Source organism: Cebus imitator, unplaced genomic scaffold, assembly GCF_001604975.1.
Source record: "Cebus imitator isolate Cc_AM_T3 unplaced genomic scaffold, Cebus_imitator-1.0 Scaffold53, whole genome shotgun sequence".
NCBI classification, from domain to species: Eukaryota; Metazoa; Chordata; class Mammalia; order Primates; family Cebidae; genus Cebus; species Cebus imitator.
The window spans coordinates 5,237,082-5,253,506 of NW_016107368.1; the positions used below are offsets into that span (position 1 = coordinate 5,237,082).

The window sequence follows — 16,425 nt, forward strand, 5'->3', positions numbered from 1 at the left end:
TACAGGGTCCTGTGAGCCCCTCTCTACAGGTGTGGCAAGAGAATCACTTGAACCTAGGAGGCGGAGGTTATGGTGAGCCGAGATAGCGCTAATGCCCTCCAGCCTGGGCAACAAGAAAGAAACTCCGAAAAAAAAAAAAAAATAGTAGTGGGGAAAGATCCAGATGTGGTGGTGCACACCTGTGGTCCCAGCTACTTGGGAGGCTGAGGTGCCAGCACGGCTTGAGCCCAGTTGGAGGCTGTGGTTAGGTGGTACTGTGCCACTGCGTTCCAACCTGGGCAACAGAGCAAGACCCTGTCTCAAAAACAAAAGCTAAGGAGAGTCTCAGTCCAGCGGTCCTAGGTCCACTGTGACGGCTTCCCCCACTGCTTCTCCACAGGTGATGCATTGCTGGACGCTGGTGAGTCTATGAAGCGCCTGGCGGAGGTGAAGGACTCCCTGGACATAGAGGTCAAGCAGAACTTCATCGACCCCCTCCAGAACCTGTGCGAGAAAGACCTGAAGGAGATCCAGGTGCTGCCCCTGCGCCAGCCCCGGGCCTGTCCCTTCGTCCTCCTGGATGGGGCAGGCCCCATTCTGCCGCCCTCACCTCACTCGAGCTTCAGCACTGCCCTCTGGGTCTCGCTCAGGCAGGCGAGTCCCCATGGTGCAGGGACGGCAAGTCACACCATGCATAGGGCGGCCGTCCAGCTGCTGCTGGTGTGACCTGTGTCCCCCACTGTCCCTAGCACCACCTGAAGAAGCTGGAGGGCCGTCGCCTGGACTTTGACTACAAGAAGAAGCGGCAGGGCAAGATCCCTGATGAAGAGTTGCGCCAGGCACTGGAGAAGTTCGAGGAGTCCAAGGAGGTGGCAGAAACCAGCATGCACAACCTCCTGGAGACGGACGTGAGTTTCTGGGGCGCTACATCCTTGGGAGGCTGGTGTGGCGGCCTCAAGGGAGTTGAAGGACGGAGACGGCAGCCATCTGGCCGCTGCAGCAGGGGCAGTTGAGGGTGCAGGCCCCAGGCCCCTCTGCCTCCTATGGCTTCACCTCAAGAATCAGGGTGGGCACAGGGCAGTTGTGCTGGCAGGAGCCCCTGAGCCCTGCTGTCCCCACAGATTGAGCAGGTGAGTCAGCTCTCGGCTCTGGTGGACGCGCAGCTGGACTACCACCGGCAGGCCGTGCAGATCCTAGACGAGCTGGCCGAGAAGCTCAAGCGCAGGTGAGCTGGGGCCCTGTGCTGCCACGCGCCCTCTGCAGGCGGGTGTGGGCAGCACACCTTGCTCCGGTGAGTGCCTGGCAGAACAGTGCCCTGGATTCTTCCTGGGCAGTGTGCCAGGATCAAGTCCAGGGAGGGGCTGGTCCCCAGAGGACTGAGGGCTTTGAGGTCAGAGGAGCCAGGGGCCTGAGAACTCTGAAACACCAAGCCTTACCCCTGATGCAGGCCCTTAGACTCCTGATCTCATGCCTGTCCCCTCCCTGGCTGTACTTTCAGCTGCCTCAGGGACACCCAGGCTCCTGTCTCTGAACCTGCTTCAGGGCTTCGGCGTGTGTTGGGCACCAGCTGTGGTGGGAACATAGGGAGGAGGCAGGAGGGATATACTGGGGGTGCTGCAGGTAGAGGCTGTAGCAGGACGCAGCTGCTCACCAGCCTCTGAGGCGCCCCCAAGGTGGGGGTGCAGGCGGGAGGCCCTCTGGGTAGACTTCCCAGTCGAGTCACGTTCCAGAGTCTGGGTGTTAGCACCCCACTGCCGCCCTCTCCCGGGCCAGGTCATTAGGCAGCAGTGTAAACACAAGGGTGGGGCTGCCTCTCCCTTCACAGGATGCGGGAAGCTTCCTCTCGCCCCAAGCGGGAGTATAAGCCCAAGCCCCGGGAGCCCTTTGACCTCGGAGAGCCTGAGCAGTCCAATGGGGGCTTCCCCTGCGCCTCAGCACCCAAGATCACAGGTAATGGGGCGTGGAGCCATCTTCTGGAGGTGGATGCCAGCAGGTGGGGGTGTTTAAGGGCTGGGCCTGTCTCGGGTCTCTGTGTGCCAGGCCCCTGGGTGCAGCTCTCAGCCCTGCTCCATCTGGACCACCAAGGTGGATGGCAAGGGCTGGCCCCAGCCTGCTGCAGAAGAGGCCCTGCCTGACCATACTGAGCCCACAGCCGCTGCGTTTTGTTTGTGTTTAGCTTCGTCGTCTTTCCGATCTTCTGACAAGCCCATCCGGACCCCTAGCAGGAGCATGCGTGAGTGTCCCAGGCTCGCCACAGCCTCAGTGCTGCCTTCTAGCTTCCACCCTGGTCCTCTGCCCAACCCAAGCAAGGAGCCAGGCACGGGCACAGGCCCATACCTTGCAAGACGCCACCCCTCTGGGTCTCAGCCTCACTGTGTGAATGAGGGACTGCTGTGTCCCCGCTGCTGTGTCTGCCAAAGGCATCAGCCCAGCTCTAGGCTGTGTGGTAGCTGCAACGGCTGAGGGTATCTGGTCATTCCTTGTCACCCCAGCAGCAGTGGGTGTCCCTAGTACCTCCCAGGAGCAGCTGTGGTGACCACTTACCAAGACTTTCCCATCCTCCCTCCTGGGCAGCAGTAGAGGCAGGACCCCAGAAGTGGCAGCGGGTGGCCTCCACCCACTCATAGGCTTCAGGCCACGGCAGGTCTGAGTTGAGACCCTAGGCTGGGTGGGGTGGGTTGTAGGAGCCCCAGCCTGGACGCTAGCCCCACATCCTGCCCCCACCCCCAGCACCCCTGGACCAGCCGAGCTGCAAGGCGCTGTATGACTTCGAGCCTGAGAACGATGGGGAGCTGGGCTTCCGTGAGGGCGATGTCATCACGCTGACCAACCAGATCGATGAGAACTGGTATGAGGGTATGCTGGATGGCCAGTCGGGCTTCTTCCCACTCAGCTACGTGGAGGTGCTCGTGCCCCTGCCACAGTGACTCGCCTGTGACCACACCCTGCCCCTCCGTCCACACTGGCCGCCACCCCCTGCAGGGTCTCCTGCATTCAACGGGGCCCCTGCTGCCAGGGCGGTGTCCCAGCCTGCAGGTGCCCTTGAGGTACTCCCTGAGCAGGGCCCCACACTTGGGTTGGGGGGCTCATCTGGGTGGGTGGGGATGCCTGTTTATGCTAGCGCTGACCCCCAATGGTGATGGCTCCCTTCCCAACTCCATGGCACCGGCCTCCTCCCCACTCCCCAACTCCTCGCCCAGCTGGCCGAGGCGGGGCAACACTACGGTGCTCTCAGAAACACTAAAGTTCCTCTGGGCGGCCCCCACCTCCGTCCTGATCCCATGGGGGCTGGCCCACTGCCTGCTCTCGAGTCCTGCGGCCTTAACAGGATGGGATTGACTGTCCCTGTGAGGTGGCTCAGACAGGACGCTGGTTTTTTGAGACAGAGTTTCGCTCTTGTTGCCCTGGCTGGAGTGCAGTGGTGTGATCTCGGCTCACTGCAACTTCCACCTCGTGGATTCAAGCGATTCTCCTGCCTCAGCCTTCCCAGTAGCTGGGATTACAGGCATGCACCACTATGCCTGGCTAATTTTATATTTTTAGTAGAGACGGGGTTTCTCTATGTTAGGCTGGTCTCGAACTTCTGACCTCATGATCTGCTTGCCTCGGCCTCCCAAAGTGAGCCACTGCGCCTGGCCTAAATCCTGGTTTTAAATCCCCTCCCAGCCTGGTGCTGGCGATGGGCCCTCGTCCCACCCCAGAGCCACTGCACCCCCGCCTCGCACACACACTCCTGCAGCCTGGGGACAGAGGCCACCTGTGATCCTTGGCACAGCTCTGCCTGAGGACAGAGAAAATGGCCTCCTGCAGGGCCCCAAGCCCCCAGGCCCCGCCCTCAAGTACCTTTTCAGCTTTTTAACTGCCCCCAGCCAGGCCCACAGAGGCCTGTGTCACTCAGGCACAAGCTGCCACCACCAGCCACCAACACACCCCCTAGCACACCTTACACTTCCAGGGACCACGGCCCCAGCCATGCTGCTGAGGGCCAAGCACAAAGGCTCCGGGGAGCAAAATCTTCCAGTCCCTGGTGGCCAGGCCTCCCCTTGCTGAGCCACTGCCACCCCACCCCACCCTGTGGGAAGTGGCCCAGCCCTTTCCTCTAGACCAAGGCAGGCAGCCCCAGAGTCCCTGAGACCCCTGCCCAGACCAGCAGGGCCGCAGCCCCAACATCTGCTTCCTCTGTTGCCCAATCTAAAAATCGATGAAATGGGGGGGGTCCTCTGGGCCAGGCCACATTCACATTCCCCTCCTACCGTGGCCCGGCAAAGCCTCTGGACCCCAGGCTCTGCTCTGTACCCCCTTTGTCAGCAGTACATGAGGGGCAGACACCCCAGCACAAATGAGTACACAGCAGTGGGCATGGTCCAGGGCAGACTGAAATGTACACCTGAAATTTTGTAAACAGAAGTATTAAATGTCTCTTTCTACAGCCCCTTGCCTCGTCTTGGTGCAGAGGCAGGCCTGCCACCCACACCCCAGCAGGTCCCCTGTGCCTCACACGTGCTGCAGAGCCTGGGTCGGGTGGGACTGGCCCTGAGGCTCCTGCACCAGTTCCCGGGTACAGGGGCTGCGGAAGCCCTGGTACCCTGGAAGCAGGGGTGATGGTGTCAGCCTGGGCACCCAGCCACCTTCACTCTAGCCTTGGGGAGACCAGCACGGCTGGCTGCTGCTTCCATTTCTTTATTACCTGAGCCCATCTGGAGCCCACCCTGCCCTGGGAGGCTCAGCTCCCCTGCTTGAGGACACTGCACACCTGCTCCAGCACATGGCACAGGCTCTGGTCCTTAGGCGTCCTGCTGGCCAAGGAGATCTGAAACGAGAGGGCTGGGCCTCAGGCTGTGCCCAGGGGTCCTGGCCAGGCCCACGCCTCACCGTCCAAGTCCGGCAGCCTGGCTGAGTCCCCTGAGACCAAGGCACTGGGCTAGGGTCCCACAGCACAGCCTGCTGCTAAGCCAGAGGGGTGGTATGTAACAGGACCTGGCTCCTGGGGGTGGCGGTGCTGCGTGGAGGGGTGGGGCTTACATGCAGGTTCCCGATCCTGCCCTCACCTCAGCCCCACGCTGCCTGGGTCCCAGACACCCATGGCAACATCACAGCCTTGAGAGCCAGCCGAGAGCTAAGCAGAACGAGCCCCTTTCTCTGCAGGGTGGGGTCACAGCAGGAACTACCCTAAGACGCTCAGGGACGCCAGGCCCTTAGGGAAACATCCCGGGATCCTGGGCCCTCTGCAGGGAGCCACTCCCACAACCCGCTGCTGGTACCTTGTCCAGTGCTGCCAGGGCTTGAAGTTCCACAATCCAATAAAACCTGGCCTGCACCCTGCTGGGGTGGCCATGGGGTGACCAGGGTCAGGTGTACTCTGCCAGCTGGGCCCATGGGGTTCACCACTACCACCTTTTAGGCTGCCCCAGGGGCCTCTCCTGGGGCCGCATTAGGTCTGCGGGGGATGTGGGGCTCACCTTCAGCTTGTCGAGATAGGTGTGCTCCTGGTTCCAGGGTTCCTGGAGCCTCACGAGGTCAGGGGCGCCCTTGTAGAACTCCACCAGCAGCATCTGCAGGACAGGGCAGCATGCACTCCCAGGCTCCCTCCCTGCCCCTCTCCTGGGTTCCAGTCTCGGGCAGGCCCGAGACACTAACAGATAACCACAGAGATCAGGAGTGACCTTAGCTGGAGGCTCACCTGGCTTAAGGCCAGGAGTGCTCTCTGGAGGGGCAGGCAGCTGCGCTGCCGTGATAGGCCCACCTGGACATGCACTCACTGAGCCCAGTTCTCCAGAACCATACCGGCATGACATGGCCTCTGGTCTATCTCATCCCAGCAGTGACACCTGTGAGGCCACAGGTTTGATGAACTAACTTGGGTTTTGTTGTTTCTTTCTTGAGATGGGGTCTCACTCTGTCGCTGGGATGATCTTGACTCACTGCAACCTCCACCTCCAGGGTTCAACCGATTCTCCTGCCTCAGCCACTGGAGTAGCTGGGACTACAGAAGTCCACCACCATGCCTGGCTAGTTTTTGCATTTTGGTAGAGACTGGGTTTTGTCATGTTGGCCAGCCTATTCTCCAACTCCTGACCTCAGGTGATACACCCACCTCAGTATCCCAAAGTGCTGGGATTACAGGCAGGAGCCACTGTGTCCAGCCTAGTTTATGAATATTGAACGTACAACTGTTAAGTGTTCATCCAGGTACCACCAAAGTCGCTGGGGTTGCTCCACTGGACAGCCTGGCATAAGAGGCCAGCCCCTTGGAGAACAGCAGGCAGTGGATGAGGGAGGGGCCCTGGCAAGAACCTGGGGCTCTGTCCTGAGAGGGATGGATAAAGCCCTGACCCGGGCCCACAAGGCGCCACCAGCCATAGCTTCCTGAGCCCACCAATGTGGAGCAGACCAGCACATCCTGTGCACCCTGCTGCGCACTGCCAGCCCCTTCCTGCAGCGAGCTCACCATCTCGTGAAGGATGTCATTGGTCAGGAAGCTGTCCTGGACGTAGGCCATCTCCACGTCCATGGGGATGCCGTAGTCACTTGGCCTTTGCTGGTAGGGACACAAGTCGGTTAGAGAAGCCTCTCCAGCCCCCAGCCCATGGCAGCTGGGGACAACAGGCGGTGCCCAGGCTGGGAATGGGAGTGCATAACCCAGCCCAGCTCTGCACTGGGATTGGCACCTGGAGGTGGGACCAAGGAGGCAGGGTAGCATCCTCCCTCTTGAGAGAAGCCCAGAAGAGAACCAGGGCCCTGAAAATTACTTTCCAGGGCAGACCTCTGACTTCAGGGCAGGCTTAGGGAATGAAGCCAGGCAGCGTTCAGGATGGGAGCCCTCTTGGTACTCAGCAGCAAACTACACACAGAGGCCCCGTGCCCAGGCTCACCAAAGCCTCAGCCCGGCAGCAGTCACGTCCCCATTTCACAGATGGAGAAACCAGGGCCCCAATGCTCCAGTGGAGCCTGGAATCAGGGGCCCCTGCCAAGTGTGACCCAAATGCCCAGGTACTCCCACCCTGGGCACCCCAGGCCCTCAGGGCAGCCCCACCTACCTCGGGAGGAGGCATCACCCAAAAAGGTGAGATCTTGGATTCGGGGCCTGGGTTGCCAGAGTAGTAAGGAGCTGGTGGAGGAGAGGGAGAGAGGGGCTGGGCCTGGGGGGCTCGGGTGGCCCAGCAATCCCTCTTCTTGCGCCCCCCACTCCCCCAGCTGGTGGCATACAGCAGAGCAGGGCGAGACAGGGCTGGAAGCCGTTGCTGGAGCCCTGAAGCCGCAGCTGGTAGTCCATCTGCGCGTCGATGTCCTGCAGGGATGGCAGCGCCGGGCTATGTGGGTGGCTGTGGTACCAGCCCACCAGGGACAGGCCCCGCAGGAACAGGCTCTGGTAGATCTGGGGACAGAGGCACAGCTCAGGGGACACAGGGATCTGAACGGCTCCAGTGAACTTATGCAGCCGCCCAGTCCTGAATGAGCCCTTGCTGTGTATCCTGAGTCCAGTGGCAGCTAGAGAGACAGCCCACAAGTATATCTATAAATGTAAGACACACCTGGCCACAAAGCGAGTACCTGAAAGTCGTTTTGTTCACCACTGTACCCCAGCTTAAGGAATAATGGCCGCCACACGGTGGGCACTCAATAAAGACAGGCCGGGCACAGTGGCTCACACCCATAATTCCCCCACTGTGGGAGGCCAGGAGTTCGAGACCAGCCTGGCCAATGTGGAGAAACCCCTTCTTTACTACAAATATAAACTTCAGCTGGGTATGGTGGTGGGTGACTGTAGTCCCAGCTACTCGGGAGGCTGAGGCAGGAGAATAGCTTGAACCTGGGAGGCAGAGGTTGAAGCGGGCTGAGATTGTGCCACGGCACTCCAGCCCGGGTGACAGAGTAAGCCTCTGAAATAAAGATACTGGCCAGGCATGGTGGCTTACACAAGTAATCCCTGTACTTTGGGAGGCTGAGGCTAGAGAACTGCTTGAGCCCAGGAGTTTGAGACCATTCTGAGTAACAGCGAGACACTGTCTACAAAAAATATAAAAATTACACCAGGCACGGTGGCTCACGCCTGTAATCCCAGCACTTTGGGAGGCTGAGGTGGGTGGATCACGAGGTAAGGAGTTCGAGACCAGCCTGGCCAACATAGTGAAACCCTGCTTCTAGTAAAAATGCAAAAATTAGCCAGGTGTGGTGGTGAGTGCCTGTAGTCCCTGCTACTCTGAAGGCTGAGGCAGGAGGATCGCTTGAAACCAGGAGGCAGAGGTTGCAATGAGTAAATAACCACACTCTTGCACTCCAGCCTGGGTAACAAAATAAGACTCCATCTGAAAAAAAAAAAAAAAAAAAAAAAAAAAAAAAAAAAAAAAAAAAAAAAAAAAAAAAAAAGAAAAAAAAAAAAAAAAAGCCAAGTGTCGTGGCGTGTGTCTGTACTCCCAGCTACTCTGGAGGCTGAGGCAGGAGGATCTCTTGAACCTGGGCAGTTGATGCTGCAGTGAGCCCTGATTATGCCACTGTACTCCGGCCTGGGCAACACAGCAAGATCGTGTCTGAGAGAGAGAGAGAAAAAAAAAAGGGCAGCTGAGCCTTTACTAGATGAGGCCCGGAAAAAAGCATTCATTATCGGCGGCCCTTCATTTCTTATTGTTTTAGATACAGGATCTTGCTCTGTCACCCAGGCTGGGGTGCAGTGGCACCATCACAGCTCATGCAGCCTCGACGTCGCAGACTCAATCCATCCTCCTGCGTCAGCCTCTCAAGAAGATGGGACTACAGGTGTGTGCCACCATGCCTGGCTGATTTTTTTATTAGAGACGAGGTATTGCTGTGGCCCCAGGCTGGTGTGGAACTCCGAGGCGCCAGCAATCCTCCTGCCTCGGCCTCCCTAAGTGCTGAGATTCCTGGTGTGAGCCCCCATGCCTGGATCTCATGACCTTTCATTTAAGCCGCTCGTTTGACAGACAAGGAAACCCTTGTTTCCTTGTCTGTGAGAGGGGAGGGGCTGGTGAGGTTTCCACGGCAGGGCCAGGTGAGCCAAAAGCAGTGCTCTTAGACCGGGCGTGGCGGCTCACACCTGTAATCCCAGCACTGTGGGAGGCCAAAGTGGACGGATTTCCTGAGGTCAAGAATTCAAAACCAGCCTGGCCAACGTGGTAAAACCCTTTCGCTACTAAAAATACAAAAATTAGCAAGGCATAGAGGCACATGCCTGTCATCCCAGGTAGTCAGGAGGCTGAAGCAGGAGAACTGCTTGAATCCAGAATGTTGGAGGTTGCAGTGAGCCAAGATCACGCCACTGCACTCCATCCTGGGATACAGAACAAGACTCTGTCTGAAGGAAAAAAAATAAAGAAAGCAGTCCTCTTAACCCTTCACTGTGGGGCTTCAGGCACAGAGACGGTGACACTGCCAGCCACTGGCCAGTCACCAGGACAGCTACGTCCCTCCCCAACGCTTCCTAAAATGCCACTTCCCAGGCAGCCCCTCACCTCCTCTTCAATGGCAGCTGCAGTCTCCGCATCCCCGAGCCGGCTCCTACAGGGGAAGGCTCTGAGCACCGTCAGCACTGTGGGGAGGGGTGGCTGTTACCCCGTGGTCCTTGGTCCCTCAACACCCCCCTCCGACCCAGCCCTGGATACCCACTCTGGCTGTTGATGTCCCAGCGGCCCCCCAGGTAACCCACGACTTCACTTCGAGTCAGGTGGCTGTGGAAGTCCTGGGTAGGGAAGGACAGCAGAAGACGGATCAGGCAGGAGCCCTGCCCCAACACTGAAGCCAGCCTGCGCCCTCATTCTCTTTATTCCAGACCGAGTCTTGCTCTGTCGCCCAGGCTGGAGTGCAGTGGCACCATCCCGGCTCACGGCAACCTCCTTCCCAGGTTCAAGTGATTCTCATGCCTCAGCCTCTCAAGTAGCTGGAATTACAGGTGTGCACCACCACGCCCAGCTAACTTTGGTATTTTCAGTAGAGCAGGGGTTTCACCATGTTGCCCAGGCTGCTCTTGAATTCCTGAGTTCAGGTGATCCACTGCCTCAGCCTCTAACAGTGCAGGGATTACAGCTGTGAGCCCCCACACCTGGCCATGCACCCTCCTCGTACATTCATTGAGCACCCACAGTGTACCAGTAGCAAACAAAGCAGCCAAAGTCCCAGTTCTCATGGAACTGACACACCGGGGAGTCCCTCCCGCTGCCCCCCGACTGGGCTCCCCTGGCCCTGGAGCCCCTTGCCCGGGACAAGGTGGGCCACACACCAGCAGGAACAGCACGTTGCTGGAAACAGCCACATTGAACGGCTGGAACTTGTTGATGGCTGCAAAGGACGTGACTTCCACCAGGGTGTGGGGGTTCCTGTAGGGGCCAGGAGGATTAAACAGCCTCAGGAACCACCCCCCAGGCTCTTCCCTTGCCCCACCCCACAGCTCTGAGGATCTGAAGCTCTGTGCCACCCCTTACCCTGCCCTTGCTCCCCTCAGACAAGCAAGAGATCCAGGGGAGCTGGGGCAGGGGCAGGGGCAGGGCTTGGGGTGAGTCTGACCTGGCAGAGTCACGGCTGCCCAGCATGCAGTAGCGGACTGGGACCCGGATCTTGCTGTCCACCCGCTTGCCCAAGGTTGTGGCTTCTAAGAGAGAAAAAGGCAGGATCAGTCCCTCCCCAGCCCAAGGCAGAAATAGCTAGGGGCCCACTGGGTGTGGTGGTGCATGCTTGTAATCCCAGTGCTCTGGGAGGCTGAGGTGGGAGGATCGCTTGAGCCCAGGAGGTTGAGGCTGCAGTGAGCTGTCATCACACCAGCCTGGGTTCCAGAGTGAGACTCTGTCTACAAAAAAAAAAAAATTGGTCAGGTGCAGTGGCTCACGCCTATAATCCCAGCACTTTGGGAGGCCAAGGCAGGAGGATCACGGGGTCAAAAGGGCAAGACCATCCTGGCCAACATGGTGAAACTCCATCTCTACTAAAAACACGAACTTAGGTGTGGCGGTACACACCTGTAATTGGCCTGTAGTCCCAGCTCCTTAGGTGGCTGATGCAAAAGAATTCCTCGAGGCAGAGGAGGAGGCAGAGGCTGTAGTGAGCCAAAGTCATGCCACTGCGCTCCAGCCTGGGCAGCACAGTGAGACTCCATCTCAAAAAAAAAAAAAAAAAAAAAAATTTTTTTTTTTTTTTTTTTTTTTTTTTTTTTTTTTACACTGAGAAGCTGAGGTGGGAGCACTGCTCAGGTCCAGGAGTTCAAGACCAGCTTGGGCAAGATGGTGAGATTGCATCTCTACAAAAAATACAAAAATTAGCCAGGCGTAGTGGCGCACACCTGTGGTCCCAGTTACTCAGGAGGCTGAGGCAGGAGGATCACTTGAACCAGGGAGGCCAAGAATGCAGTGAGCCATGACTGCACTACAGCGCTCTGCCTGGGGAACAAAACAAAACTGTTTCTCAAAAACAACAACAATAAAAACCCACATACAAGGTAAGAAAAGAAAAAAAAAATCAGGGGACAAGTCAAACAGAGGCGATGATAAAAATTAGCACCAGGCCAGTTGGCTCATGCCTGTAATCCCAGCTACTTGGGAGGCTGAGGCATGAGAATCGCTTGAACTTGGGATCCAGAGGCTGCAGTGAGCCAAGATCTCACCACTGCATTCCAGCCGTACTGTACAACAGTGCAAGACTCCATCTCAAAAAAAAAAAAAAAAAACGGGAAGCTCAGGAAACCAGGTGAAATCAGGCAACGAGACAAAGAAATCCCATAGGCAAGCAAGAAGTCAGGCAGAGAGCACAGAAATCAGGCAGTGCATAAAGAAATACAGCAGCGGGGGAGGCAGAGGTTGCAATGAGCCAAGATCAGGCCACTGCACCTAAGCCTGGGAGACAGAATGAGACTGTCTCAGAAAAGGAAAAAAAAAAAAAAAAAACAAACAGGCTCGGTGGCTCACTCGTGTAATCCCAGTACTTTGGGAGGCCAAGGGAGGTGGATCCACCTGAGGTCAGGAGATCGAGACCAGCCTGGACAACACAGTGAAACCCCATCTCTCCTAAAAATACAAAAGTTAACCAGGCATGGTGATAAATCTCAAAAAAATAAATACATAAAATAAAACGAAATAAAATCCAGCATTTGAGCTTGAAAAGTCAGACAGAGTGAAATTGGGCAGTGGGACTAGGAAGTCAGTCAGGCATCTTGGGGGCCCTAGGGCAATTTCAAGGCCCAACCTCTCCCTGGCCTCCTCCCAGACCCAAGCTGTACACTCGTCCTGTCCTGCCTCCCCTCCCCACGCCTCTCACCCGGGTGGGCAGGCTCTGAGGGGCTCTTCCCTGGTGCTCTCCGACTCTTGTCCTCTGCTGAGACCCCTGCCAGAACCTCCTCCTCCTCTTCCTCCATCAGCAACTCCTCCTCCTCCCCTTCGCTGGCCGGGCTCTGGAGGGGTTGGGGGTTGGGAACAGCAGTGGGACCCTCAGCTGGGTGCCCCCTCACTCTCCCTACTAAATCCCAAATCCCACCCCAGCCCTTTGCCTAAGCAGTAGGTGCCATTGCCCCAGGTGACCACTAGAGGGCGGGAGGGAGCAAAGGGGGTCTTTGGCTAAGACTTCAATTTTTTTTTTGGTGATAAGGTCTCACTGTTGCCCAGGCTGGAGTGCAGTGGTGCAACCTCGGCTCACTGCAACCTCCACCTCTCAGGCTAAAGTGATTCTTTTTTTCTTTTCTTTTCTTTTCTTTTTTTTTTAAGACTGAGTTTCGCTCTTTGTTCCCCAAGCTGGAGTGCAGTGTCGCAATCTTGGCTCTCTGCAACATCTGCCTCCCAGGCGCAAGCCATTCTCCTGCCCCAGCCTTCTAAGCAGCTGAGGCTGCAAGTGCCTGCCACCACCCCCGGCTAACTTTTATCTTTTGAGCAGAAATGAAGTTTTGCCACGTTGGCCAGGCTGGTCTCCAACTCCTGACCTCAAGTGATCTGCTGGCCTCAGCCTCCCAAAGTGCTGGGATTACAGGCGTGAGCCACCATATTCTTATCTGTAAAAGGGCACAATGATCTCTAGCGCCATGGGGGTGGCATCAGGGTGAAATGAAATCATGTATGCAAAGCATTTAGCATATACCCAGATGCTCCATTCATACACCCAGATCTATGAATGAGCTAGTGTCATACATTGATTATGTACGGTAACCTTTCAGTAAACTTTCCCCTCAGCCGTGAGCAGTGGTTCACGTCTTTAATCCCACCACTTTGGGAGGCTGAGGCGGGTGGATCACTTGAGGTCAGGAGTTCGAGACCAACCTGGCCAACATAGTAAGACCCTCTCTCTACTAAAAATACAAAAATTAGCCAGGCAATCCCAGCTACTCAGGAGGCTGAGGTAGGAGAATCACTTGAACCCAACAGGCAAAGGTTGCAGTGACCTGAGTCGTGCCATTGCACTCCAGCCTGCACAACAGAACGAGATTCTGTCTCAAAAAATAAAAATAGCTGGGCACGGTGGCTCACGCCTGTAATCCTACCACTTTGGGAGGCCGAGATGGGTGGATCACCTGAGGTCAGAAGTTCAAGACCAGCCTGGCCATCATGGTGAAACCCCATCTTAAAAAATTAAAAAAATAATAAAAATTAAAAAATTAAAAAAAATAAAGGCTGGGCACAGTGGCTCATGCTTGTAATCCCAGCACATTGGGAGGCTGAGGTGAGAGAATCACAAGGTCACGATATTGAGACCATCCTTGTCAACATGGTGAAACCCCATCTCTAGTAAAAGAAATACACATACACACACACACACACACACACACACACACACTAGTTGGGCATGGTGGTGCGTGCCTGTATTTCCAGCTACTTGGGAGGCTGAGGCAGGAGAATCACTTGAACCCGGGAGGCAGAGGTTGCAGTGAACCGAGATCACACCACTGCACTCCCACCTGGCAACAGAGCGAGACGGTCTCAAATAAATAAATAAAATATAAAAGTAAAAAATAACTCTTCTCCAGTTCTATCCTAAACCACCTTTGCGGAGATGACCTCTCTGGGTCACATCTGTCCTCGTCACCTGGGCAGCATCCGACCCAGCCCATCCTCCCACCTACTGGGAACACTGTCCTCACGTGACCCCCAGAGCCCCGCGTGCTTGCCCAGCTCCCTCTCAGCTCCCCGTCTCTCTGTTGCTGGCCCCAGGCTGGGTTTTCAGGCCTCCTCCCTCCACACCCCTTCCAGGTGGCCTCACCCCCCTCTCAGGGCTCCAAATCCCGCCTACACCCAACATTGCCCAAGGTCCTGTCTCCAGCCTGGGCCTCGCCCAGCTCCAGACTCAGGGCCCAGCTGCCCCAACATGTCTCCATGTGGGGGCTCACAGGTTCACACTCAACACAGCCATGCTGGGTCCACTGGACCCCCAAATCTGCCCTTCCCACAAACCCCCATTTTGGCAGCTCCATCCACCCACTTGCTCAAGACCCCACATCTGATCTATCAGCAAATCCTGGCAGATCCACTTCCAAAAATACCTGGAACCTGCCCACCTCTTCCCACCTCCATGGCTGGCCTGGTCCCCCCATCATCCCTCACCTGGACCAGCTCAGTCACCTCTACCCTGGTCCCTGGATCCCATCCTCACCCCTGACAATCTGTCCTCCCCGCAGCAGCCACCAGAGAACGCCTGTAAGCACCTGAGTCAAGTCTTGTCCCGCAACCCTCCATGGCTCCCACCTTCCTTCAGGTCCAGGCCCCACAGGATCCTGCATGACCTCCCCTGGCCCCTTCCCATCCTCCCACCTCCCTCTCTCGCCCTCACTCAATCAGCTCCAGCCACACAGGCCTCCTCTTTATTCCTGCAACACACCAAGCAAAGTCCCGCCCCAGGGCCTCGGAGGGGCATTTTCTCAGAAATCCTCATAGCTCCCTCCGTCCCGCCCCATCTTCAGTTCTCTGTTCAAATGTCACCTTCTCCTCAAGCCTCCCCTGACTACCTTCTTCCCCCACAACTCCCACCCAAAGGCAGGGATTTTTGACTTTTTAGCCCTTTGCTTTATATATAGTGCCTACGACAGGGCTTGCATACGGTTGGCACTTACTGAATACCTGCAGAAAGAATATTTCGTGTGTCAACTTAGCTAGGCCAGAGCGCCCAGTAATTTAATCGAACACTGATCTTGGCATGACTGCGACGGCATTTGTTAGACGTGATTCACATCTACAGTATGGTGACTCTCAGAAAGGACATTACTCTTGGCCATACCCTATGGCTCATGCCTGCAATCCCAGCACTTTGGGAGGCAGAGGCGGGCAGATCAGAAGTTCGAGACCAGCCTGGACAACATGCTGAAACCCTGTCTCTACTAAAAATACAAAAATTGGCTGGGCACGGTGGCTCAGGCTTGTAATCCCAGCACTTCGGGAGGCCGAAGTGGGCAGATCACTTGAGGCCAGGAGTTCAAGACCAGCCTGGACAATGCGGCAAAACCCTGTCTCTACTGACAATACAAAAAAATTAGCCGGGTCTAGTGGCAGGTGCCTGTAAACCCAGCTACTCGGGAGGCTGAGGCAGGAGAATCGCTTGTACCCAGGAGGCAGAGGTTGCAGTGAGCAGAGATCACATCACTGGGCTCCAGCCTGGGCGACAGTGAGACTATCTCAAAAAAAAAAAAAAAAATTATAAAAACAGACCCAGTCACTGAGCCAAGGACTTAGCAGCTTCCCCATTGAGCACTCTTGTTGCCCGATGTTCCCTCCCTCCCACCAGCCTTCTCCGGCCAACACTGCCTTCCACAGGCCATTTCCACCAAGTAAACAGACTCCTGGCCGGGTGCAGTGACTCCTGCCTGTAATCCCAGCACTTTGTTGAGACCGAAGCGGGTGGATCACCTGAGGTCAAGAGTTCACGGCCAGCCTGGCCAATATGGTGAAACCCTGTTGGGGTTTAAAATAAAATCAAAATAAATTAAAATTTTAATTTTAATTTATTTAAAATAAATTAAAATACCAAAATTAGCCAAGCTGATGGTGCATGCCTATAGTCCCAGCTATTTGGGAAGCTGAGACACGAGAATCGCTTGAACCCAGAAGCGGGAGGTTGCAGTGAGCCAAGACTGTGCCACTGCACTCCAGCCTGGACAACAGAGCGGCACTCCATCTCAAAAAAAAAAAAAAAAAAAAAAAGAACCATATCTATGGCCACTATCACCACTCTTTGAACCCCTTTGCTGATGCATATCAGTGATAACCTGCTTCCTGCTAGCACTGAGGACTGTATCCATGTAAGAATTCAACAGAGGTCGGGCGCAGTGTCTCACACCTGTAATCCCAGCACTTTGGGAAGCTGGGATTTTGGGCAGATCACAGGGTCAAGAGATCAAGACCATCCTAGCCAACATGGTGAAACCCCATCTCTACTAAAAACACAAAAACTAGCCAGGTGTGGTGGCGGGTGCCTGTAATCCCAGATACTCAGGAGACTGAGGCAGGAGAATCATTTGAACCCAGGAGTCGGAGG

General features: G+C 56.2%; 2 protein-coding genes across 3 annotated transcripts in view; one reads left to right on the forward strand and one right to left on the reverse strand.

The window, feature by feature from the left end:
* Window positions 1-3,143, forward strand: part of SH3GL1 (SH3 domain containing GRB2 like 1, endophilin A2) — a 41,732-nt gene extending 38,589 nt beyond the window's left edge. Inside the window, exons 5-10 of the mRNA XM_017528430.2 lie at window positions 380-513; window positions 729-887; window positions 1,101-1,204; window positions 1,805-1,929; window positions 2,156-2,212; window positions 2,710-3,143. Coding sequence (XP_017383919.1) covers window positions 380-513; window positions 729-887; window positions 1,101-1,204; window positions 1,805-1,929; window positions 2,156-2,212; window positions 2,710-2,906 — 776 coding nt within the window. The 3' untranslated portion in view covers window positions 2,907-3,143. The remainder of the gene's footprint in view (window positions 1-379; window positions 514-728; window positions 888-1,100; window positions 1,205-1,804; window positions 1,930-2,155; window positions 2,213-2,709) is intronic.
* A 1,500-nt stretch (window positions 3,144-4,643) lies between these two features.
* MPND (MPN domain containing) overlaps window positions 4,644-16,425 on the reverse strand; it is a 16,699-nt gene continuing 4,917 nt past the window's right edge. For both annotated transcript variants that reach the window (XM_017528421.2, XM_017528422.2), the window contains 10 exons: window positions 12,235-12,367; window positions 10,495-10,579; window positions 10,211-10,307; window positions 9,601-9,673; window positions 9,447-9,523; window positions 7,186-7,354; window positions 7,017-7,087; window positions 6,428-6,517; window positions 5,439-5,531; window positions 4,644-4,789 (listed from right to left, as the gene is read on the reverse strand). In XM_017528421.2, the coding sequence (XP_017383910.1) occupies window positions 4,703-4,789; window positions 5,439-5,531; window positions 6,428-6,517; window positions 7,017-7,087; window positions 7,186-7,354; window positions 9,447-9,523; window positions 9,601-9,673; window positions 10,211-10,307; window positions 10,495-10,579; window positions 12,235-12,367 (975 nt within the window). In that variant the 3' untranslated portion in view covers window positions 4,644-4,702. The remainder of the gene's footprint in view (window positions 4,790-5,438; window positions 5,532-6,427; window positions 6,518-7,016; window positions 7,088-7,185; window positions 7,355-9,446; window positions 9,524-9,600; window positions 9,674-10,210; window positions 10,308-10,494; window positions 10,580-12,234; window positions 12,368-16,425) is intronic.